Raw genomic sequence first — 21,903 nt, forward strand, 5'->3', positions numbered from 1 at the left:
GTGTTCAGGTATTTGATAGGGAGGAAAAAGGTTATCTGACTGTGGAAGAGTTACGTCACATCATGACAAATCTAGGTGAGAGACTGGCAGATGAAGAAGTAGATGAAATGTTGTCTATTGTTGACGCTGATGGAAATGGTTGTATAGATTATGAAGGTAATAACATATTGCTGTTATATTATGAACGAGAACTGTAAATATCTTAATACATCTTTTAGAGAATAAATATTGATAAACTCTTGAATATATAATTTGAAATATAATCTACGTTTTACCTCGCCGTTGCAAACGTCCAGGGATCTACTACCCTCGTCGGTTAAGATCTGATTTCATAGGCGTAGGAGCAGGGGGGGGGGGGGGGGGGGGGGGGGGGGGGGCCAGGCCCCCCCCCCCCCAAAGCTAGGAGAGGGGGGGACCCAACTATAGTTTGCCCCCCCCCCCCCGCAATATTTTGGAAAAGAGATATAACTTGCAGTCTAATATAACATTTACTTACTTAATTAGCATCATATAATTCTTTTCTACCTGATTTCTGATTTGCATTTGGCCTTCCCTTGTATTCTGACTTGTCTCTTTCCGTAGTGTGAGTACTGAAATCTGTATACGCGCCATGCCAAGGATTGTTTGATTACATTTTATAAAATATTATATCATTCAGCGCAATCACTACAGTTCCGGTTTGAGCATCTGCAAAATCTATGTAACTATTAAGCCTGTTTACGCATGTAAACGTTACGTATTTTTTTTGTTTTTCATTTTCCATTCTACGGAAATGATATTTCCACAACTTTATATCACAATTAGACAAATGCAGCGCTAATTGATTGTATGTCCAGGGCTTCAACAGAAGAATGTAAAAAATAGCACACTTAATTAGAACAATACATTTAATATGACTGATTAAGACAGTTCAGTGCCTAGTCGTATGTATATCATCAGAATAACTCAATGATTGCTAAAACATAGAGGCTTGAGGGGGCCTATGGCCCATCTGGCCCCTGTACAAGGCTTTGTCATGAATAATGCACCGGGGATACCTTGCCGCACCCCCCTCCCCCCGTCACGCCTTGCTGCCGGTCGAAAAGGTTTGGCCCCCCCCCCCCCAAAGTTAAACTCGCTCCTACGCCCATGGATTTGAACTTCACACATTTTATCTCCTTAATATAGTCATTTTTGCTACTCGTTCGTTTGCAAGACAGCAAGACGGTGTATCACATAACAAACTTAATTAATCGGCCAATCTGTCTCCGAGAGAATGACGTAGGTTCCATAATTATTGCACAGTCTGGTTGCAATTACTCCCCTTTTTTATATAGGCATTCTTTTTTGCCAGTACAATTACTTTGAAACGACTGAAGGGTATTTAATGAAACTTTACTAAAGGACAAATATCAATTACAGAAATCGTGAAATACCAGAATTCTGTCTCGAATAGTTATTGATTCATTCCCCGTGTTCTTAACTAACGTTACCACAGAAAGGAATCAGAGAAAGCTTGGGTAATAATAGATAGCTATCAGGAAGAGGAAGTGCAAAGTGCAGCCTTTACAACACTCTCTAATATCAAATAACCTCCGCTTTTGTATGTAACTTTACATAATGACAGATAAGAAGAGTAAATACAGAATAAGATCCTTAACTGTCTGGAAATTTTGACAATTTATTTCCCTCTGGTATACTTCTGTCACTAATACCGAAACCTTCACTTGACATAATGATAAATGCCAATCAAACGCTGTGAACACCTACAAAATCTTTTGCACTTAGTATCTCAAAATTTACCTTTACAACTACTAAAAAGAATCTAATGAAACTTACTGGACGCTGTCTGCAAATGCTTTGTACTGCATAATTAGTGATTAACATCCTTTTAAAAACAGAACACAATGGCTATCTCTCGTAAGTTGCATTCTTTTTAACCACAATCTATAAGCGACAGCGTCTCGGGTGGAAACTACATTCTCTCGTGTAGGAAGTTTTGAAATTCTTTCGATGTTTACTTAACAAAACACACCGGCTAACGACAGATACAAAAGCATTATGCTATCAGACAATAGTAATCGGCTGTTTTACTCTTTATACAGAAGCAATGTGTATGATACGACAGAACATTAGTGACAGGTGTATGCTGATTATGAACTTCAAATTTTGAGATAATAACCCGATATTTCGGGTTATGCATCTCGCAGTTGCGAGATTTCAAGATATTGACTTGAAAATTCGAGTTACTAGCTCGACATTTCGAATGACATCGCGCAATTTCGACATAGTAACTGCGTTGCTAACTACCACAGTATACGCATATTTCCTTGCCATGGTCGAAAACCTTCCAGGCATAAACGTCGTTAGCATTTTGATATTTTCAAGAGCGAATACTACTTTGTCATTTTACATGGCCATCTAGGACTACCCGAGGGACTATACAAAGATTATAATCTTGGCAAGGACTTATACATTTAAGTATACTATAGTAGTAAGTTTGTAACTCGAAATTTCAAGTTAATAAATAACATACCCTGGCACTAATAATCTGTGTAATATGAAGACCACGACTGGAAGAATCAGTTTGTGGTATTTATAAGCAGGTGGGCAACAACACAGGTCAACTGTAATGAATGAACTTAGTGACTGCATCTTTTCACAGTAATGTTTTGCACGTGTTTCACTGCACTGAAGATACAACACTTCTCTTTAAATGCCCTATGCAGATTAATCTACATCTTGGCAAAACAAGCAGTGGAAGTTTGAAGTTCACTTGACAAAGTTAATCTGCTTTTATTGTTTTAACTTTATACACCATATTGCTTTCAATTTGGTTTCAGAATTTGCACAGATGTTAGCACAGCTCTGACTTTAGAAGAACCCCACGAGATGGGGGTATGGTTGTGTTCAGTTCAAAATTCGCAATTACAGCAATGTCTTTGTTTAAATATATTATTACTTTTACTGTGCAGAATAGTTTGTGTTTGTACGTGTAAAGACAATTTTTGCAAATAAATTTCACTTTATTGATACGTATTAGAGAGGGATGCGTGTATGTGTGTGTGCTGCTGTACGGAATCCTATACATATTTTGTTTTACGGGCGAGCACTTAGCGACGCGTGAATTACATTACATTTTTAAGACTTGACAATGTTGTTGTAGCAAGACGAAATAAATTACACAAATTTACTTTCAGGGAAGAAACGGATCGTGTTCATTCCAGCTTTAAGGCCATACCAAATTGATATGTCGTTCGTCGGAACTACCGCATCAATAATTTCATTCCCGAGAAAAAAAAAATTACCCGCCCGCACGTACATAAAAATCTCCGATTTTTTTTTTTTCGATTATGCGGTCCGGAATAATAACGGCAAAACAGGTTTTATCGCTGTTTTAATGCGTCAAAGTGATATTGATCGGATTTCATGCGTCATGTAGCTGATGATCCAAACTCAAAAAGTCAGGAATTATGGTGTTGTTCATCATTTGTTTTAAATCTGGAGTGTCCTTCGATGTGCCGGTAGGTAATGAAATAGGCACATTCTACTTTTGTTCAATACAGTGAAAAGAACGAAGCCCGACTTGTAAGACGTGCACGGGGATGCAGTTAAAAATATTTGGAAATGTTGTTCAGATATAAAGTTTTCAAACCATTTGTTATCAGCTGTTTAATTCAGCATGTTAGATCTAGAGCCCAAAGCTGAGGCCAACTACTATCTTAAAAAATATTTGTTCACAGATCCTGACCGACCTATCACACTGTCTCGGCCCAAATCTTTTTGAACGTAACTTCTTTAGTACAGCAGTCAGATATTCTATCAAAACACATTTAGTCAATTTAAAAATTGTTTAGCTTTTCAAATAAGTAGTGTTGATATGAAAATAATTTCTAACAAAATCTGTCCTTTTGTAACCCCAGTTTTGCCTGTTTGTACACATGACGCCAGGATATATTTAAAATTGGCTGTAAATTGATTGAACGAAAGAAACTGAAAAAAAACAGACTTCCCCAACTCTAAATTTATAGTTCAGTCAAAGCACAACAAACAACACTTTTAAGGGTGGCCATATTGGGATCATTCTTTGTCCGTCTGTTATTATTTTTGCCTGAAATGAATCTCTACCACAAAAGCTTAAGCTAGCCTGATCATGATCTGTTAAGAAATTATTCCAAAGGGATTCGAGCAATGTCGAAGCATCTGTATGCCCAACTCTGTTTGGTCTCACTGGTCAAATGGTTTATTACTTCCCCTCACCTCTATGGGTTGGAGTTCCACTAGGGGCACAAATTTGTTAATGTGTCAAAGCCATCTAACTGTGTTTCAGAAGAAATGTTATTCCACACAATCATGTGCCTGTTTTGTCTTAAATATTCCTCATCCTGTGCCATTAAATAGGCACGTCTTCAGATTAATGTAGAAAGATCAAAATTAAAAATAAGACACTCATTCCTTAGTAATTAAAATTACAAAATGAAAAAAATAAAGTGATTCAGTGAGTTTTGGCAAGAATTTATTTGCAAAATCATTCATGTAGTCTTTAAAACATATAGAAAAGCTATATACTGTGTTACCCACACTGTAAATGTTTGATGTCTGTGTTATTTCTAAAGAAATGTTAACTTTATATATAATCATAACCGCCTCCTCAAGGGTTCAAGCTGGGCAAAAAAATAAAAAATGCCCGCTCGCCCCATGTAAAATCTACCCGCCTCTGAAAAAATCAAAACTGAGAAAAAAAAAAATAAAATAAAAATTTCGCTCGCCCGCTCCTATTTTTTTTTGAAAATTTTCCGAAGAACTATTAATCAATTTGGTATGGCCTAAATATCAGCTGTCAAATATGTCATAATGCTTGCGTTTCATTGTATTCTCTGTGATGATATATGATATATATCATTATAATTTAAAATTGTTATTAATGTAAGCCATTGTTTTACAGTTTCTTCGCAAATATATGTTATATATTTTTGTTTGTTAAACTGGCGGCAATATATTACTCGTATTATTTTATTTTATTAGCTTTAATTACAACAATTAGGTGTGACTGTTGAATAAAATGTTTTGTAGATACGCCTGTTGATATTACTTTCACTGACTGTTATGAGGTTGTTGCTATTGTCCTCATTTAACAATGTTCTGCACAATTTTTATGGAATGACACTGGCATAAAGATTTCACCTCGTATTCTTATTAAAAATATACAAATATACTGCAAGTTTACAACCTACATTCATAATTAATTTGCCTTTAAAGTGTTGAAATACATAGACTTTCATTGTTGAATAATGCTTATTGTTCTAAGATAGTCCATGTATTTTTGATATAGAAGCTTGCACTATTTACCATATTTTTGCACCATATGGCTCTTACCGCCGAATCATATGCGGCTATATGTCCGTTTAAATAACCAGGCAGTCTAGACATCCTGTAATCAAAGTAAGAGAAGGCGGTGTAAATCTTAAACCTTTATGTTAATATGGGATTCGAATCCCAAGATCAGTTTTCTTTGCAGTCTATTTATGCGTTTTTAGCTCACCTGAGCATTGCTCAGGTGAGTTTTTCTGATCGTTCGATGTCCGGCGTCCGTCGTCTGTCAACATTTAGCTTGTGTATGCGATAGAGGCTGTATTTTTCAACTAATCTTCATGAAATTTGGTCAGAATAATTACCTTGATAAAATCTAGGCCGAGTTTGAAAATGGGTCACCTGGGATCCAAAAGTAGGTCACTAGGTCAAATCAAAGAAAAACCTTGTGTATGCGATAGAGGCTGTATTTTTCAACTAATCTTCATGAAATTTGGTCATAATAATTACCTTGATAAAATCTAGGGCGAGTTTGAAAATTGGTCACCTGGGATCCAAAAGTAGGTCACTAGGTCAAATCAAAGAAAAACCTTGTGTATGCGATAGAGGCTGTATTTTTCAATTAATCTTCATGAATTTTGGTCAGAATGATTATCTTGATAAAATCTAGGCCGAGTTCGAAAATGGGTCATCTGGAGTCAAAAATAGGTCACTAGGTCAAATCAAGGAAAAACATTGTGTATGCAATAGAGGCTGTATTTTTCAATTAATCTTCATGAATTTTGGTAAGAATGATTATCTTGATAAAATCTAGGTCAAGCTTGAATACGGGTAATCTGGAGTCAAAAACTAGGCCAATAGGTCAAATCTAAGGAAAAGCTTGTATATGCCATAGAGGCTGTATTTTTAAAAATTGATCTTCCTGAAATTAAGTCAAAATGATAATCTTAATGAAATCTAGGCCGAGTTTGAAAATGGGTCAACTAGGATCAAAAGGTATGTCACTAGGTCAAATCAAAGGAAAACCTTGTGTATGCAATAGAGGCTGTATTTTTCAATTGATCTTCATGAAATTTGGTCAGGATAATTACCTTGATCAAATCTAGGGCGAGTTTGAAAATGGGTCACCTGGGATCCAAAAGTAGGTCACTAGGTCAAATCAAAGAAAAACCTTGTGTATGCGATAGAGGCTGTATTTTTCAATTAATCTTCATGAATTTTGGTCAGAATGATTATCTTGATAAAATCTAGGCCGAGTTCGAAAATGGGTCATCTGGAGTCAAAAATAGGTCACTAGGTCAAATCAAGGAAAAACATTGTGTATGCAATAGAGGCTGTATTTTTCAATTAATCTTCATGAATTTTGGTAAGAATGATTATCTTGATGAAATCTAGGTCAAGTTTGAAAATGGGCCATCTGGGGCAAAAACTAGGTCACTAGGTCAAATCAAAGAAAAACCTTGTGTATGCGATAGAGGCTGTATGTTTTAATTGATCTTCATGACATTTGGTCAGAATGATTGCATTGATGAATTCTAGGTCAAGTTCAAGTTTGAATATGGGTCATCTGGAGTCGAAAATTTGGTCACTAGGTCAAATCAAAGAAAAACTTTGTGTATGCGATAGAGGATATATTTTTTTCAATTGATCTTCCTGCAATTAAGTCAGAATGATTGCCTTGATGAAATCTAGGTCATATTTGAATAACGGTCATCTTGGGTCAAAAAGTAGGTCACTAGGTCAAATCAAAGAAAAACCTTGTGTATGCGATAGAGGCTGTATTTTTCAATTGATCTTTATGAAATTTGGTCAGAATGATTGCCTTGATAAATTCTACGTTGAGTAGTTGATTATGGGTCATCTGGGGTCAAAAAGTATGTCACTAGGTCAAATCAAAGGAAACCCTTCTGTATGCGATAGAGGCTGTATTTTTCAATTAATCTTCATGAATTTTGGTCAGAATGATTATCTTGATAAAATCTAGGCCGAGTTCGAAAATGGGTCATCTGGGGTCAAAAGTAGGTCACTAGGTCAAATCAAGGAAAAACCTTGTGTGTGCAATACAGGCTGTATTTTTCAATTAATCTTCATGAATTTTGGTAAGAATGATTATCTTGAAAAAATCTAGGTCAAGCTTGAATATAGGTAATCTGGAGTCAAAAACTAGGTCACTAGGTCAAATCAAAGGAAAAGCTTGTATATGCCATAGAGGCTGTATTTTTTAAAATTGATCTTCCTGAAATTAGGTCAAAATGATAATCTTAATGAAATCTAGGCCGAGTTTGAAAATGGGTCAACTAGGATCAAAAAGTATGTCACTAGGTCAAATCAAAGGAAAACCTTGTGTATGCAATAGAGCCTGTATTTTTCAATTAATCTTCATGAATTTTGGTAAGAATGATTATCTTGATGAAATCTAGGTCAAGTTTGAAAATGGGCCATCTGGGGTCAAAAACTAGGTCACTAGGTCAAATCAAAGAAAAACCTTGTGTATTTGATAGAGGCTGTATTTTTCAATTGATCTTCATGACATTTGGTCAGAATGATTGCATTGATGAAATCTAGGTCAAATTTGAATAACGGTCATCTTGGGTCAAAAAGTATGTCACTAGGTCAAATCAAAGAAAACCCTTCTGTATGCAATAGAGGCTGTATTTTTCAATTGATCTTCATGAAATTTGGCCAGAATGATTGCCTTGATGAAATCTAGGTCAAGTTTGAATATGGGCCATCTGGGATCAAAAACTAGGTCACTAGGTCAAATCAAAGAAAATACTTATCTATACTCAGATTTTTGCTCAAATTTTAATGATAATTGGTCAGAATATTTTTTTCCATGAAGTCACTAGGTCAAACATGTTTACACTGTTATGGTGTGTTATGATGTGTTTCTCAGGTGAGCGACCCAGGGCCATCTTGGCCCTCTTGTTTAAAGGGACTTGTCACCAAAATATACATATATACATTTATATAGCTGTCTGTTCACAGAGAATTACGAAAGAGACTAAAATATATTCATTGCAATTTAAGTCAAGAGCGATAGTCTTCCATCCGCCAAAATTCGACAAGAAATGTAGTAGTAAAGCACCAACTGTTGTTACAAACCTAACATTGATGAAGGTGGTTAGTTCTGTTCACTTTTGAAACTGATGAGTATCAATTATTACGTTTGGAAATGAAATAAATCGGACAATAGTACAAGATTTCCTTGCATAGATCCACTCTCGCCATTTGAATATCAAAGTCGGCGTGATAGCAACGGACATCACGAATCATAATCAGCAGAATTTCTCATTCTGTAATGTAAGTTTCTACTAACATTATGAAATTAATAACGACGAAAACACCCCTTAAAGGCGTATAGTTCTTGGTCACCAGTAAACGTACAGTGTGTCTGGTTGCTGGATGAGTAGCAATGATTTTACTGAGAGAGTTGGACGGGTGTTTCCCTAGAAGAAAATTGAAAAAGATATTTTAAACAAAATTTCATACAGCTGTATAAATAACAAATGTCAGAATACAAAATTTACCGTTTAATATATAAACAAATCATCCATTAATATACATCGTAATTCTTGGCATAACCACTCCTGTTAGTACCAGTCATAAATATACAAAATAAATGTATGGGGAAGGCAAAAGTTAAGGATACCGCCGGTCAATTAAGCAAATGTAGTACATGTGTATCAAACTGCAGCATGATTGAAAAAAGCAAGATGGATATCATCGACTAATAAAAGAACACAAGATGTAGGTAAATGAATATCATATAGATACATGCAAGATATTCCACTATTGTCAATTTGTCAGATAGTGACATGGATATGCAACAGTTCCACAGATTGGACATTTGACTAGGTATGACAACGAAACAAGGGTCTAAACTTGAACTTTTAAGGAGTACATGAAATTCAGTTATTATCAGGTCAACAAAATGACACTTCCTATCCTAAAATCTTGTATTCGAACCACCAGTTTCTAATGCAATGCGCGCAAAACAAAATCTAAATTTCCTAAAGGTATCATGTGTTATGGTGATAGAATTAAAATTACCCTGTGTAAGGAAATTTCGAAATCGTGTTATATCATCAGAATTGGGTAAATGGATTTTAATTACTCTAATTTGCCAACATTTTTGGTGGGGGAAGGGGGATATAGATATAGTTATATGTCATATGTCAACTTTCCAGCTTTTCATAGTGGGGGAAGACCTCAGGTGCCCTTCTGGTCATTATTTCAGACACGAACGGGCTCCTGAGTAGAACCAGCGACCTGTATGTCAGCTTGAGGACTTCCTCACATGAAAGAATATAACACCAAACGAAAGGTTTCGACTGGCCTGTGACTCTGAGTCATTGATCTGAAGTACATCGCCACGGATGGCCAGTTTGCCACTTTGTAACCCAGCTCTAGCCACAGTTTAGCCATAAAAAAGACAAATGGGTTTCACGTACTTGTAAATGAATGGATTTCATGTGATTTGCTGTATACCCAATATACCCAAGGGTTACGCATGTTGATATATGGACGAGCCTTTAGTAATATTTCTACCAAAATAATGAACGTATATAAGCTGCTACTAGTTTTGAATTGCTAGTTTCAAAATTGAATCGATATCAAGTATACATGTAATAGGTTTTGGGTCAGCTAATTCAGACATATTGGATAATACGGATGATCAAGTGCACAATAAAAGCACCCACTTGCATTTTTTTTCTTTCAGATTTATATAGCAAATATTTGATCGTAGAAACTATCACATTGTCCCACTATAGACTGGATGATTAGGAGGTGAATACTACACCTTTCGTCCATTACGGATGGAACATCCGCCTAGCAGCCTTGCACATCGCGCAGGACATTGCGATACATTACAGTTTCTGTAATACAGTTTACTATTGTTTGGATTAAAGTAGACAATATATTACAGAAAGATATTTCACATGCCCGAACTCCTTGAAATTCGTTTTTTCATTATGAAATTAAAATAAAGAAAAAAAAATATTTATCCCGAGTAGCCACATACGTCGTTTAAAACTCTTGTATAATTTGTCGCACACGAATGCCATGAAGTCGCAATAATTTCAAACAGAAGAAAATTCAAACAACCAAATTTCGCGGGATAATGCTCTAACGAAGCAGGCGTGAGTGACGTCATACCATTCTGATGTAGCGCATCTACGTCAAAACGAACTTGGAGATTATACTAATGATAGGAAGATAAAAAAGGAGAAAGAATGGTAAGATTTTTACGAATAAATTGTGTTTAAAAAGCTATTGACTGTTTGATTATCCTTTTCCGCTAGAATGGTTTTCTTAAAGTTTAGATTTCTTTTTTAAATATAAAACGATACCACTGCTATTAGATATCATATTAAAAAGACGGAGCTGCGTTTTAAAAACACAAATCATACATCCGGATGTATGACCAAACATGTTGTTGTCTGAGGGTGAAGCTCAGATGTATGTCAATACATATAAACTAAATTGTTTCATTTATGTGGGCTAGAGGACCAAAACTGTTGTTTGTTAAGGTTTTAAGTTTGCAGGTGCAGGTCATATGAGGGTCAATGTCATTTATATATATATCGGTCAGTTTGTAGGTCTTGCTAAAAGGATTGTTGAGTGTGAGAGTGGACTAAATCAATTCATTAATGTGGACAATCTGATTCGTACGGACGGACGGACGGACGGACTGTTCAATCGCTTTATGCCCGAGGACATAAAATCAGCCGGTCGAAATAGGATAAATTTCATTTATTTATATAAATTTTTTTTTAAAAGAACGGTTTTGGTAGTGCAATTCCCATTGTAAAAATTAGAATTAAAAACCAATTTCGACATTATTTGTGAATGGATTGATATAAATTTTGGGATATGTTATGTAATTCCATGCAAAAATGTTGTAAAATATAAAACGAGTGCTTTAAGAAATTTAGATTTTGACAAAGGGAAAATACAGTTTTGGCAATAAAGTTGACATTATTATCTGGATCTTACAGAGTAAAGCCGCAAATTACAAAAACCCCTATTACGAATTAGGCGGATCAGTAAGTACAGTTCCGACAAGAATTTTAAATGTGATTACTGAAAATTCGTTACTGAAAACTGATACGCGATATCTATATTTCAGTGTACTTATTTGTTCTTCCAGTACTATAAACGTTCTCCTTCGTAAGGAATTGGTTAAATTTTCTGCCTGAATATAAGAACATAACTTTCTTAGCTGTAAAAAACTATAAGTATAAAGAACGCTACCATGTTACAAAATCACTTTCTGTAAGGAAAGTAAATTAATGTTCCAATGTTTTTTTGAGTCGGCTAAAGGCTGAAAGCCTTTTGACGAGTCCTTGCTATCCAACGATTCTCTAAATGGACCAAATAACACAGTGAAGGGATGTAGTTCCATTAGATTTCTCAAACTTCAAACAGTTCACTGCATGAATGAAGTTAAGTTGTGTCAATTCCCTTTGCTATGATCAATATACGATGTAATCTGTCATATTCATGACTTGTAATTGTGCAATTCTCGAATGTAACTCATTAAGCATAAATGTGCATTTTAAGAATTGCGCAGGCTTACAAAGCTTGGGTAACATCCAGCGAAAGACAAAAAATAGTTCCACAGGGCTCCAGATAAGATGCGTATTAGCGTAAATTACGTATAGAAATAATGCAAATACGCATGTCTAATAATTTCTAAGCGTATAAAAACGTATATAAAATTACAGAAACGCACACAATGCTTTTTTAAAAAACAAAATCTGAATCGTCTGGATGCGTTAGGTAACATAGCCGATCAGCCTTAATTCTCCCACATTGAACGTAAACACGCATCGTATGATTTCTATAAACTTTGCGTGGGTTGAATTTTGCAGTCAGTAAACGGATAAATTATCGGAAGAAGAAGCTCTTACTGGTTTGTTTAGTTACTACTGATATTAAAAATGATTTTAATTCTTATTTTTCGAGAAATAAACAAATCGGCGAAACATTAAATTGTGTGTGTGTGTATTTTCTTGTAGTTTTTGAAATCGAAAGTAGATCGTCTATGTTTGGCTGCTTTCACGAAATAACTTTTTTATGAAAAGATTTAAATAAGAGGTAATTTAACCGTAAACTTCAATGTCAGATACTGCCAATTGCTGCTAAATGTCTTTGTATCATCACAATTTGTAAAATATATTGTTCAAACTGGAGAAAAGTGTAATCGTATCCGGATATAATATTTTGGGTAAATATCGAGCTGTGTTATGAAATTTTAAGAAAAAACTAAAAACAAACTGAAACTGGTAGACTATACTGTCAGTACATCAATCATTAGCCGACTCAGGCCATTCAGGCCTTTGATTTCTGGTTGTTGCTGTTTGGAATAAATCAATTTGGCGTCTCTTGACGAATAAACATTCAAATATGCTTGTCTCTGTTCAAACAATCTTACGCTAGAATGACGTCACGTTAACGTGCAGTGACGTCAAAGGTTTTGCTGCGACCAAGAAAGAGCGCTTCTATATTTTATCTACTAGCTGTTTCAGATTAACAACATATTAGAATCGAAATAATTCGTAGCAAAACCGTGTTTTAACACTATTTATACACTCGCGTGGTAATACGTCCTCGTGAAAATATTACGCCCGACGTATAACTGCCCATCGTGCATAAATAGTGTTAAAACACTCTTTTGCCATAAATTATTTCTTAATTAAAACACTGAAATTATCGTTTTTGCAATTAATCAAATAATGATAATCACCAAAAATATGTAAAACTGACGCTGTGATAATACATTGGAAACACCTCTAAATTGGACAGTCTAAGGACGAATATAAGATTTTTCACTGGTTGTAGGTGCAGATAGAAATATCCGGCCTCGAGGGTGACTGTTTAAGGCGGTAACGAGGCTCTGCCAAGTTACCGCGTAAACAGTTACGCGAGTTGCACTTACAGCCAATGCTAGAATCTTTTTGTTGCATACCAAATTCTAAAAATAATAGTAAAAATAAAATCAGACGACTTTCTTTTTAGAACTATTTTCTAAATGTATTCAAAATCAACGATCGCAAACAGGAAATGCGTCATGACGTTTCAAAGACAAATAACAATGTTTAGTTCCGGTTTTGTATTATCGCTTGCAGCGTAACGTTATGTATTTTTACTAAACTTACGTGTGTTTTTTAATCGAGAACTATGCTATTGATCAGAGGAACTGTCATGGTATTGGATTTCTATTCTGTTTTATGGAGTTTTCCAACACCGCTGAAAGTACCGGAATTTCCCGTCTGATATGTATAAACATAAGGATCTTACATACCTGTCTATGTAAGACAGGATTTTCTTGAGGGACCGCGTGGAATGAAAAACTGAGCGCTAGCGAGGTGGTTTTTTATTCATGCCGTTCCAAGGGCTGGGAAACGCCTGAATTACTCAGGCAGATATATTATTATATATAATAACTAATTAGGTCATTTTTTCTTGCCTACCGTTAATATTACTGCAACAAATTCAACGATATTGTGAACTAAAAGTCGCTCAAACACTATCACACCATAATATTACGACCAATTTTGAAGTCAATATGCGCATGTTTAGCTTTTCTTTGCCCAAGGTGATCACCAATCCATATAACCTTGTTCTTTCCCGCTTGGTAGGCAAGAAAAGCTTATCTTCTACCCGGATAATCTTATCTTTCCCCGCTAGGTTAGGCAAAGGGAAACTTTTCGATTACAGAGGTATTCGGTATAGAAGAGTTTGTCTACCAAATGTACTATAGGGAAGAAAACCAAATAAACGTGGAATCCATAAATTGTGTAGAATCCAATGTTTTACTTTATTATATCAAACCTATCAGTACGAGAGGACAACCGTAAGCTGATATAGCTTTCTGTCCATTCCTTAATCATGTTTTGTAAATGTTTCATGTATTACTGAAATAAATAAGATATGTTTAAACTATCAGTACGAGCTTTTTTTCTTTTTTAGATGTTACTGTCGGGTTAATTAATCCGGTATATGGTTGATGAACCGTTGCTTAAAATAGATTAAAACAGTTTCAATGTCTTAAAGGCGCTCGCTACAGTTTTTCCGGACGGGTCGATATTTACCCCAGCACCGTGCCAATTTGGTTGTGTTTCTGGCATACAGACACTAAATAGCCTGAGCACCTATGAAAAAATGGTAGTTGCATAATGGCGGATTCAAATAGTTCTCAGTTTTTTTTTTTGCTGTAAGAAGGATTTTTCCTTGAAATCATTGCTATATATTGGTTGAAATCATATTGCATGCCTATTCTTGACATACTAGTAGCATTTGCATGTTGAAAAAAGACTCCAAACTGATTTAACATGTGAAATTTATTCATACACACCTACCCTAAATTGTGATTGTCATTTCAGTGTAAAAATTACGGTGTGTCCGTTTGACCAGAAGGTCAAATGTTGTTATTTTTGCCGGCTTCGGATTGGTTGAAAAATGTGTAGCATTCAATGAGACTTCAGCTGATTGGTTAAAAATGTGTTGCTTTGAATCATGAAAATATCCTTAAAATCTGGAAATGTAATGTTGTCTGTGCATTTTGAAGTATTTTATAGCGGCCTGGCTATATATTTATCTCTGAAATTAGCAATTTAGTGAAGTAAGTACTTGTTGGATTTCACCACTAAATCTCATGCACAGGTGAGGGTGGTTGTCTTTGAATGGAAATAGAAAAAAAATGGATCCCGTATGCCCATGTAAAAATGTTATTTTTTGGTGTCTGGAAGGCTATTTGACAGGGTAAATGGCACCTCATGTGTCAACAAAAGTTTTGAGGGGATCCTACAGAGTCATTTCTTACACTGTAAGCCTATGGAAAAATTAATATCAGTGTCTGACCAGAAAAATTTTTCTTGCATCAAAATGACCCCTACTTTTCTTTTGGATATTTTTACAGTATAAATGTTGCTCTACAAGAAAATGTAAGTTAAAGAAATTTAAAATGGGTAAAGTGTGTATTGCAGCATTGTGAAAACTTGTTATTTTATATAGAATATATAGTGCTGGCTATTTAGTGTGTTATAACCTTCTAATCGATGTAGCTCATTGCAGAGTTGGAGCGGTCTTCTGCGCATGCCCGGAAGTGATTATCTTATGTCGCATACGGCAAAAATTCGCAAATTATTGTATGTTCGCATGCATTTAATGTATGATATGTATAATATACTGACTAGAGGTTAGGGTAAGTATCTCTATGATTACAAAATATATACATTTAAAGTACTTCTAGTTCAAATTGCTTCAATCCGACATATACTGGAGTCTATAATTTATACCGGCGCTCCAGCTCTGCATTGAGTCACAGCTGATTCTAATCCCGTACCGTACCCATACCGTACATCCATATTCGTAAACTATAGGTTTTGTTCGGAGAAAGGCGGAAACTTTCATCGTTCTATGACATCAAAATGCTTCAGAAACACCTTAAGATCCGCTTATTAAGAAATCTGCCGTTTGATAATTTGATATATCTCTAAGTCATTTGCTCAAACACTGAAAGAGTAATTCGTGCCAGCCTGCGTTGTATAAATGCCCGCCACACCCCATCTCATTGTAATTTGATTTAAGCGAAATCTAATATGGTGACCTATCAATTTTCTTTTTGTTTTAGATTAGGTAGACATAACTAAAGGTATGTGCAGAGTTTGATTAAATTCTATTATGTGAAACTCGATAAAATAGCAGAAGTACCAACTTAAAATTGACAAAAATATGTAGAAATAGCCCTTGGGTCTGCTGAACAAGTATTCCTTTCTTTATAAAATCATTTTCTTTTGATTTTTCTGACCATGTTTCAAATAGATATATTGTCTCCGTTAAAAAAATGCATAGCTATCAAATTTATGCTGATTATTGTACTTTACTGAAATATATTTTAGGATTATAGAAATTTTGAAAAATGTTAAAAATAGCATCATATCTAGGGGCAAATTAAATTGAAACAAAGCTGGTGACCTAGTATTTTTATTTCATTTTTCAATACATCATAACATGATCTTTTAATACAAAACATTTCATCACAATCTATTATTGAGAAAACAATTACGAAACTGTAGCGAGCGTCCTTAAGAGCCCACATTTACATATATTTCACTTCAGTAGTATGACAATCTTGATTTAACTGAACAAATTTTGTAAACATTCATTTTAATACTAAAGCGATAAACTAACGTAGGTTTGTAAAACCACTCCCGATATAAAAAAGAAACCAAATATTCAAGTACGCCCGTATCGAAGATCAATATTTATCAAATATAAAATCACTACATTTTACATACATTTTCAATAATAGCCTTTGATACGTAATGTGACACCCCTGTTTGAAAAGAAAGATATATTAAAGTAAAAGGACAAACGAATTTAAATCGGTCTATTTACTTACATGTAAAGTTATTATTCAGTTGGGATTTATTTGAAAGCTTATTATTGAGGTTAAGAAATAAGTTGTGAAATACAAACTTATTGTAAAGTATAAACGTATTTTAAAACAATTTTTTGTTGATTTTGGTAACTTTTAGTTGATAAAGTATTCGTGTTTTTAAATTATATACGCAATGTGCTGGAAATAAATCTTACATTAAAATGGTAAGAATTTACGTACTTCATATTTGGTTAAGCATAATTTTAATAGTTTCACAAATAATGAAGTATACACTGAACAAAATGTATACCAAAATATGCGACTTTGTAGATATACATGTTAACATTTTAAGGTAGTATATTACACTTTATGTTGTTTTTTTTTTTTCAAATATTTAAGTATTTTTTATGTCATATTTTGAAAGTGCAGTTTTAAACTTATATAGTTTTGGAAAATTCTTTTAAATCTATAAACAGATCAAACAGTGCTGATTCTAGAACTAGTACCACCACCACCAACAAAGACACAGGTCTTTAAAAGGGAAATAACCCATCATCCATTCTTGAACAAAGCTTACAGCCTGGGGGGGGGGGGGGGGGGGGGGGGGGGGTTTACATCTTTCCCTACTTGAGGGAACCGTGTCAAGCTTTCTAAAACAAATTTGTTTTGTTTATAACCATATGTCATCGCATCAATAAGAGCAAAGAATTAATCGGAAGACATGATATAATATTTCTGTGCAATCTAGTACCAGATTTTCGGAGAACTATGTTTACACTGTACATATATTTGTGTAGGCTTTAAACATTGTCATGAATTCGTGTATTAAAATTCCTTGACACTGTTCGCCCAAATAGGTAATACTGTTTAAAACGCAGTAAAGCTTTTTAAACGATAGATATAACAAATCTGTATATAATCTACATCAACTGTCTTAGCTTTGGTTTTCACCTCGGCAAAGATACTGTTAAAATGTGGTGTTTTAAGCATATTTTAGTCAAGTTGATTAAAGAAGTCGTCCTTCTTGCGAATTATTATTATTATACCAGATTTATATAGCGCCCTTTTCATGATAAACACGTTCAAAGGCGCTTTACATATAGCAAATGCAGCCACACAGGACGCGAAATTCATCCTCTACTAGTACAGACACAGAGCGATCTGACCAGAGGGACAGAGTGAGATAAAGCCCCCAGAACAGAGAGAGAGAGAAATCCCTTTTAGATACAGGCCTTTCCGGCTAACTTAGCCTGGCTTTTTGCGAATAGACAGTCTGGTTCTTTAACGTGTTAACTTAGCCTAGCTCTTTGCGAATAGACAGTATGATTCTTTAACGTGTCCAGTGTAGCGAAGCCGTCTTTCCTGGGAAGAACCAGTACAAACCTCTAAGTAAGGTGGGAGACACTCAAGAGCATCTCAGAAATTTCTAGTGTCTTGACCGGGATTCGAACCCCGGACCTCTGGATTGGCAGTCAAGCGTGCTACTACTAGACTACCGGCCCACTGAATCATTTTTATGTCTTCGTTTGGCGTAAAACAAATTTATTAGTTGTATTAACAATAAAGTATTTTTTCCTTTCAGGCCGACAAATTAACTGCCGAGGAAATTGCAGGTAAATATTATTTCTTTATATGAATACGCTATTTTAAGTGTTTGTTATTATCATGTTACCTGCGGTTCAGGATTTTATCAGTGAAATTCAATTTTCAAACTTAATGTTTAGACATTTAAGTGCTTGTACAAATAGGCTTTTAGCTATGCATTGAAAGCTCTATTTCTCTACATTAATATTTAATTATTTGCAGTGCAGAAAAAAAAAACAAGCAAACTATTTGTAGTTTTCTATGAAAGCAAATGAAAGCGGCACATTTGAGGTTTATTTTCAACATAGCAGTAATGCTTTTAAGTATTACAAATTTTAATTAAAAAATTACAAATGCTATAATTTAGACCTTTCCAGTTCCTACTGAATCTTAAGGACACTTCGATGCAAAATTTCAAATGCTTTTGTATTGATTTGTCGGGGGTTAGGAAGTGGCGGATTGAATCGTTCGTGCAACTCTTCACTTATACACTTGCACACATAATGGCATACGAACAAATGTAAATTAAAATTCTTGTTTGTTTCAAAATATAGAACTGCAAAAGCGATGAACTGAACAGTTGTGTTAATGATGTACACAGATATTCCTAAATTGATTCTGATTGAACATTAACATTCTACAGAAATATATGCTTGTACTGAACCCTTCCCGCTAAAACTGTGTCGTATAACATAAAAATATCTCTTCTAAGAAAAGTCATTTTCCATCAATTAAGAACAAACAAAATATCGACCAATTAATCTAAAATACACTAAATCATCTAAATTGTTATAGATGTCGTTATCTTTTTCGCGCAAAAAAATACAGTAAATAGTGGAAAAGGAACAATCAATGTTATTTTTCTAAAGGTCGTGGCCCAAAGATACGCAGACAACAATGTAGGGATAACATAAAAGTCATGCTGTTTCGTGTTATAACGTCTGCAGAATGCCGAGGGATTCTGAAGATGTTATAACAAGAAATGAACATGCACTAACACTATTCTAGCATAAAAAAAGAAAAAAAAACTAATAAATAATAAATGAATTTATTTTATGCTAACTAATAAAATACTTTATTTTATGCTCTTCAGTGTAATACCGAAATTTATCAGTGAAATAAAATTGATATTTTCACTGTTTCAAACACTGTTTTACTTTTCACTGGTACGGAACTTCACTTGAATGCGAAAGAATATAAATTATAAATAATAAAAAAATCCATGCAAAATATACTTCAGTGAAGATATACATGTATAGGAATACTAACAGGATCATAAATATATTTATCACATGTTTGACGTCGCGGGAGTGTAATAAAACCATTGAATAAAAATGATAACACACTAGTGTAATAAAGCTTTGACATCGACGTCATTTATACTATAGGCGACGTCGGTCAAATTGTCTTGTTTATATAGTAAAAGAAAGTCGATTATTTGATTTTTCGACAAGAAAGGCTAACATGTGATAAAAGAATATTACATTTGTGACTCTCCATATTGAATTTATCAAACTCGTTGAATAAAATTGATTAAATGCTCGGCAGAGCCTCGCATTTTATTATTTTATTCAACTCGTTTGATAAATTCAATATGAAAAGACACTCGTGTAATATCCTCTATACATTCCATCATAACAAAGTGTAACAGAAATCATAGAACCATTTACAGTTTTTCTACAAAAATATCCTGACGTCACGACATTTTGACGTCATGATGCGATGCACGTGACGTTGCGCGGACAAACTGGATAACATTTGGTTAAAACCATTAATTAACATTAAAATATTGCATTTTATTTTATGTTTTTCGGTGGTTTATCGAAATATAACGGTGAATTATATCCTGATAAACTCACTGGCCACTCAATGAAAATTATCAAATCTGATACCCGGATTAACGTCAAAAAGTTTACCGAGCGTACTGAAAGCCGGAAACAATATGACGATGACGTCGTTAAAATGACGTCATCTTTGCGATGCTTCCTGATAAAAATTCCCGCAAATTTCGACATTTTATTGAAATAAACACAACAAAAGTAGAGTTTTAGACATAAAATAAACAGAAAAATTGTTGGTATCGATGTAATATCACGGTAATTTCACTCGTGAACACCAAAAGTTGTTATTTTCACTCGTGGCTGCGCCACTCGTGAAAATATCACTTTTGGTGCCCACTCGGTGAAATTATAACGTGATATTACACCGAAACCAACAATTATCCTCTATATAGTGTTCACTTAGTGAAATATATTTCGATCTTACACTAAAACAAACAAATATCCTCTATGTATTTTATCAGTTAAATATTTTTGTTTATTTTATGCTAACTAATGAAATACTGTATTCTATCAGTTAAATATTTTTATTTATCACATATTTGACGTCGCGGGAGTGTAATAAAGCCATTACATAAAAATGATAATACACTAGTGTAATAAAGCTTTGACGTCGACGTCGTTTATAGTATAAGAGACGTTGGTCAAAATGACTTGTTTATATAGTAAAAGAAAATAGAATGTTTGATGTTGCGACAGGAAAATCGAACATGTGATAAAAAGAATATTACATTTGTGACTTTCCTCATTGAATTTATTAAACTTGTTGAATAAAATTGATAAAACGCTCGGCAGAGCCTCGCATTTTATTATTTTATTCAACTCGTTTAATAAATTCAATATGAAAAGACACTCATGTAATATCCTCTATATCTCATCCCTTACACTGTGAAAATATGAAATCTATATTTTCACACTGTGAGAGATATAGCTCCGATTTACTTGCACATTGTGTATGAATTTTTAAATTATTTGCTTAAAACAGGATGAAAAGGCGCATTTAGTTCATTATAGTATATTTCTCGATTCAAATTAATTTACTTAATGAGAATTTCATAACGTTATGCAGCAATTTCGTGAATATGGAATATATCTCATCTCGAAGTGAGAAAATTTTCACATTTTCACTCGCGCTAAGCGCTCGTGAAAATATTTGAAATATATATGAGTTTGTTTTTTACGTTGACGTCATTTCCATTTGAATTATCCGTTTTGGGGCCGTAATACGTTTACACTTTGCCACGGAACGCGCATATAAAAAAAAGGTGTTGTAACAGCACGCGAGCGCGAGAATCTCTCTGTTAACACACGCTTTCTCTCTTGTTAACCCCCCCCCCCCCCCCCCCCCCCCCCCCCCCCCCCCACCCCACCGGAAAGTGTAAAGAACGGCAGTTTTATGCTAAAATATACGTTACATGTGTACGGTGAAAAAGTTTTGCTAGGTCGATTTGTGCTTTTGTACAAACCTATCTTTTATTTGTTAACAAACCTATTTCTATTCATAAACAAACCAATTTTATTTTCTAAACGATATTTTATACGGAAATAACCTGTCATTTCTATTTATTAACGGACCCACCTTTAATTTTGTATTAGTCAGGGAGAACGTTCTTTAGATGACGTAACAGTTGTTCCGTCTGGTAAACAGAAAGGCCGGGAAGCTAACTTTTATGATAAATAAAACAAAATGTGTGCAAGTTATAATATAATCTTGTTTACAAATTGAAAGGATATAAAATTTAAATATAAGAACTGAATTTTTTTTTGAGTTCATACGAAATGAACGCCTGAATAGGATCG

At 34.4% G+C, this 21,903-nt stretch overlaps 1 protein-coding gene across 1 annotated transcript in view; it reads left to right on the top strand.

Annotated features, from left to right (window-relative positions):
* LOC123564203 (uncharacterized) overlaps positions 1-21,903 on the top strand; it is a gene marked incomplete at its 5' end in the record, with an annotated part of 31,671 nt that overhangs the window by 2,902 nt on the left and 6,866 nt on the right. The window contains 3 exons of the mRNA XM_053524424.1: positions 9-156; positions 17,158-17,210; positions 18,264-18,294. Coding sequence (XP_053380399.1) covers positions 9-156; positions 17,158-17,210; positions 18,264-18,294 — 232 coding nt within the window. The remainder of the gene's footprint in view (positions 1-8; positions 157-17,157; positions 17,211-18,263; positions 18,295-21,903) is intronic.

The sequence above is a fragment of the Mercenaria mercenaria genome, chromosome 1 (genome assembly GCF_021730395.1).
Source record: "Mercenaria mercenaria strain notata chromosome 1, MADL_Memer_1, whole genome shotgun sequence".
NCBI lineage: Eukaryota > Metazoa > Mollusca > Bivalvia > Venerida > Veneridae > Mercenaria > Mercenaria mercenaria.